Raw genomic sequence first — 4,489 nt, 5'->3', positions numbered from 1 at the left:
GAGACGGTAACTTATCTGTCTCTCTTTCTGTCTTCAGAGTCGTTACTTCGGACGTCCAGCAGTCCTGACAGTCTGAGGTCCAGAGCTCCAATGATCACCCCGGACCAGGAGACAGGTACTGCAGCAGTAATAGTACTAGTAGTAGTATTGAGCAGTACTATATACAGTGTGTACTGTACTGCACAGAATATGTGTTGTGTGTTTTCAGGAACTAAACTGTGGCACCTGGTGAAGAATCACGAGCACAGTGATCAGAGAGAAGGAGACCGAGGCAGCAAGATGGTTTCTGAGATCTACCTGACCAGACTGCTGGCTACCAAGGTACCTCACACATTTTGTCATTTCCCGTCTTCTCTTCTATTAACTATTCTTTTTATTTGAAATTGTTTTAACTTTAGCAAAATTTTGCCTTCATCCTGAAGGGATTATAAATCCAATTCATCAACATACAGAGACAACAAAAAAAGGAGGCACTATAGGAAAATACCAAAAACGAGTTCCCAGTCAGCTGGGAGTTATTACACACATAGCTACCTAGCTTCAGCTAACATCTGTAGAGTCAGTACATCTGCTGTTAGTGATGAGTAATAATCATGAACTGAAAAAACACTCCAGCAGTCATTTTGTGCAGAAAGCTCTGTGAGGCTGCACTTTAGCTAAATGCTACCATCAGCATGCTAACAACGTTTAGCAGGTATTTTGTTTAAGTTCACCATCTTAGTTTAACGTGTTAGCATGCTAACATTATCCCATGCTTTGGTCCTTCCACCACTAGGGGACGCTACAGAAGTTTGTGGACGACCTGTTTGAGACGGTGTTTAGCACCGCCCACCGGGGCTCTGCTCTCCCATTGGCTATCAAATACATGTTCGACTTCCTGGATGAGCAGGCCGACAAACGACAGATCAGCGACCCTGATGTCCGACACACCTGGAAGAGCAACTGGTGAGAGAAAATCAAAAGACAGTAAAGACTTTAATCACGAGGCAAAAACAGAGGCAGCAGTTTAAACATTGAACAAATCTTTCCTCTCTGTGTGTCTGCAGCCTTCCTCTCAGGTTCTGGGTGAACGTCATTAAGAATCCTCAGTTTGTGTTTGACATCCATAAGAGCAGCATCACTGACGCCTGTCTGTCAGTCGTCGCTCAGACCTTCATGGACTCCTGCTCGACGTCCGAACACCGGCTCGGCAAAGACTCCCCGTCCAACAAGCTGCTCTACGCTAAAGACATCCCCAACTACAAGAGCTGGGTGGAGAGGTAGCTAACATGCTAACAAGTTAATAATTCACAAGAAATACACAACATCACAACCTGAGTTGAGAAGTAGCTAACATGCTAACCTGTTCATTTACAGTCCTACACAACATAAAGAGCTGCGTGCAGAGGTAGCTAACATGCTAAATAAACTGCAGGAGCTGGTTGGAGAGGTAGCTAAGCTCTTAGCTAGCCAACCTAGCTTACCTTGATGACTAGTATAATAAGTTGATTTGCTACATGAAGAGGTAGCTAACCTGCTAACTAGTTAATATATATGTATACCTGTATCATACATGTATACATGTATCATGTTAATTAGTGTTGACGATTAATAAGGCAATCGCCTGTTCGGACAAAGCAAAACAATTACACAATTAGTACTGGAGCCTCTGGGTAAATTAATCTCAACGCTACACATTAGCTTGTTGATACAATTAGTCTGAACTTATATATTACAACGGTGTGTGTGTGTGTGTGTGTGTGTGTGTGTGTGTGTGTCCTGCAGGTACTACAGGGATATTGCAAAGATGCCCAGCATCAGTGATCAGGACATGGATGCCTACCTGGTGGAGCAGTCCCGTCTCCACGGCAACGAGTTCAACACACTGAGCGCGCTCAGTGAGCTCTACTTCTATATCAACAAGTACAAGGAAGAGGTGAGGGGGCGGGGTTTTATGTCTTGATGACATCACAGTTGTTAGCTTGTGCAGCAGTCATAGATAGTCGTTGTGTCCTAGGTATCCAGTTCCGCTATTGGCCTAGATCTCACCTGACCTACATAGGCAAAGGTTAGCCAATGACTGCGTCCTCGTGTCCAAAACTGAAACAGCGACAGGCCTGCAGTCAGCGCAGAGGGAAAAATACACCATAAAACCTATTTAAAAATGTGTATAATGGCAGTGATCGCGTCAGTTTCGTCCATCCAACACTTTCAGTGCAAGAAATCTCAACCACTGGTCAGATTGGCATGAATTTGATGGTGATATTTATGGTGCCCAATGGATTCAAGACCAAGAGTTTAACAGCCACATCTGTACAAAGGACAAACTGAAATCTTGGCCAGATGATGGTGCTGGATGAAACATGAAGGGATTACCAGAGTAATCAAAGTTCAGTGAGTGGATTTCCCGTCGTTTTATCATGATGTTGCAGTGGCAGCAGACCAAGTAAGGTAGCCTAGAAGTTCTTCTCCCTAGCAACATCCTCCTGCTCCTCCTGTGGGATCCCAAGGAATTCCCAGGCCAGATGGGATATGTAATCTCTCTAGTCTGTTCTGGGTCTCATGGTCTCCTCCCAGGTGGACATGCCTGGAAAATCATGTCAAGGAGGCATCCTGATCAGATGCCCAAACCAACTCAACTGAATCCTTTCAACATGAGGGGATTCTACCTGAAGCTCCTTCTGGACTTCTGAGCTCCTCTTTAAGGATGAGCCCAGACACCCTGCAGAGGAGACTCATTTCAGCCAATTGCATCTGTGATTTCATTCTTTTGAATCAGAATCAGAAATACTTTAATGATCCCCGGGGGGAAATTATACAATTTGGTCAAAGCTTATGACCATAGCTGAGGGTTGGAATATACCGGTAAATAGACTCAGCTCTCTCTTCAGCGCGATAGTCCGGGGTGTCAATCTCATTTTGATCTCACCCTCAATTGCGACTCGTAGAGGTGCTGATTCTCATCATGCTTCACACTTGGCTGCAAACTGCTGAGACATTTCACTCTAGGGTTGGGCAGAGGTACGATGCCATCGTCCGTTGCCAATGGCTCACAGTCATTGACCACTGAGTTCTCTACCATCTTAACATTGTGTCAAAGGCGGCCATCGCACAACCCTATTTCACACAATGACAAACTGTCAACCTCATGGTGCCTCTGAATGAAATGTCAGAAAATCACTAAGGTCATTAGGATTCATCCATTAGGGACCATTTATATCTGTAGAAAATTTCATGGCAATCAATCCAATCTTCATTTCGTGTTGAACTGACCAACTGACATAGTCACCACAGAACCAGGCCACTATTATGCTTAAAAACGTTATAATCCAATGGGCAAACGGCATTAAAAGATCCAGAGCACATTCATGCTTCCCTGGGGATGATTCAAATCTGGACACATTTCATGTGGCACCGCTCTTAGGACAAACTTTAATGTTTTGTATCTCCACTACTGATAAGGCCAGCTGATAAAGTTTTATATTGTATAATGGTTGCTAGTGGCCCTGTCTTGTTGTAGAACAAATAGCAGGAGCTTCTGAATATGGAGAGTACTCCAAGTGTTGACACCAATCATCAGTAATATTGGAGACATGATTCAAGTTTTACCCTTCTTTTCTTTGTAGGTTCTCATACAGTCTCTTTTGTCTTTCCTTTGTCTCTGCAGATCCTGACGGCGTTGGACCGGGACGGGTACTGTCGCAAACACAAACTGAGGCACAAACTGGAGCAAGCCATCAACCTGATGTCTGGGAGCAGCTGAGAGGAGGAGAAGGACGAATGGACTGATGGACTGATGGATGGATGGGGGGATGGGGAAGAAGAATGGGGGAGGGGGAAGTAAGGGCATTTTGTTTTTCTGAACTGTTTGAACAGTCAGCTGAACTGCTCAGTGTTAGACCGAACTGACAGCCACAACTCCGGCCCTTTAGCAATCAATCCATCAGCAATTTATTTGTCAAATGATTGATTGATTGATTTGAAGACTGATTAACTGACAAACTAGCTGTGGCCCCAACTACCTCCGTTTGGTGGGTTTTGGGGTAGAAAATCAGTTTTCAAACCGATTTGGATACATTTACAACATGACTACAACATAGAATGGAGTCATTTTGGGGCAAAAAATGAACCTTCTAGATGCATCTGTCGGTTTGGATTTGGATTTAAATTCACTGCAGGTGTAAGCAGGGATCAAAACAAGGGGGCGTGGCTGTGGAAAGACCTGGAAACTAGGCTAAAGACTCAGAGTCAGGTTTAACCAAACAATGGATGTGACATGAGGACTAATCGCCTGCCAGCCTGGTTTGGAACTGTCTAGATGCTGGGTTGAAGAGCAAAAGGTCAAGTCAACTTTCTGACAAAGCAACTGACTTGATTCACCATTAGAAGTTCAGGTCAAACTTTAAGAAAGGAAGCGTCAAAGTCAAGTCCTCATTTGGAATATCTGACCCAACCTTGAACCTGTTTGCGAAAGATTCGGGAGGTTGTTTCAAGCTTTAATGAAGGAGAA

General features: G+C 44.2%; 1 protein-coding gene across 1 annotated transcript; it reads left to right on the top strand.

Annotated features, from left to right (window-relative positions):
- The first annotated feature begins 90 nt into the window (after window positions 1-90).
- On the top strand, window positions 91-3,742 carry LOC139307111 (plexin A3-like). Its single transcript, XM_070930995.1, has 6 exons — window positions 91-115; window positions 209-321; window positions 776-945; window positions 1,047-1,259; window positions 1,765-1,915; window positions 3,647-3,742. The coding sequence occupies exons 1-6, from the start codon at window positions 91-93 to the stop codon at window positions 3,740-3,742; spliced, it is 768 nt and encodes a 255-aa protein (XP_070787096.1).
- Window positions 3,743-4,489: the final 747 nt, after the last annotated feature.

This window comes from Enoplosus armatus, assembly GCF_043641665.1.
Source record: "Enoplosus armatus isolate fEnoArm2 chromosome 8 unlocalized genomic scaffold, fEnoArm2.hap1 SUPER_8_unloc_1, whole genome shotgun sequence".
NCBI classification, from domain to species: domain Eukaryota; kingdom Metazoa; phylum Chordata; class Actinopteri; order Centrarchiformes; family Enoplosidae; genus Enoplosus; species Enoplosus armatus.
Note: the sequence above shows the minus strand (reverse complement) of the source record. Positions and strands in the feature narration are given on the sequence as shown.

Excerpts from the sequence above, each read along its gene's own strand:
- LOC139307111 (XM_070930995.1), top strand. The coding sequence starts at position 91 with ATGATCACCCCGGACCAGGAGACAG. Across the intron at positions 116-208 it reads CACCCCGGACCAGGAGACAG|GAACTAAACTGTGGCACCTG; the intron begins GTACTGCAGCAG and ends GTGTGTTTTCAG. Across the intron at positions 1,260-1,764 it reads TACAAGAGCTGGGTGGAGAG|GTACTACAGGGATATTGCAA; the intron begins GTAGCTAACATG and ends TGTGTCCTGCAG.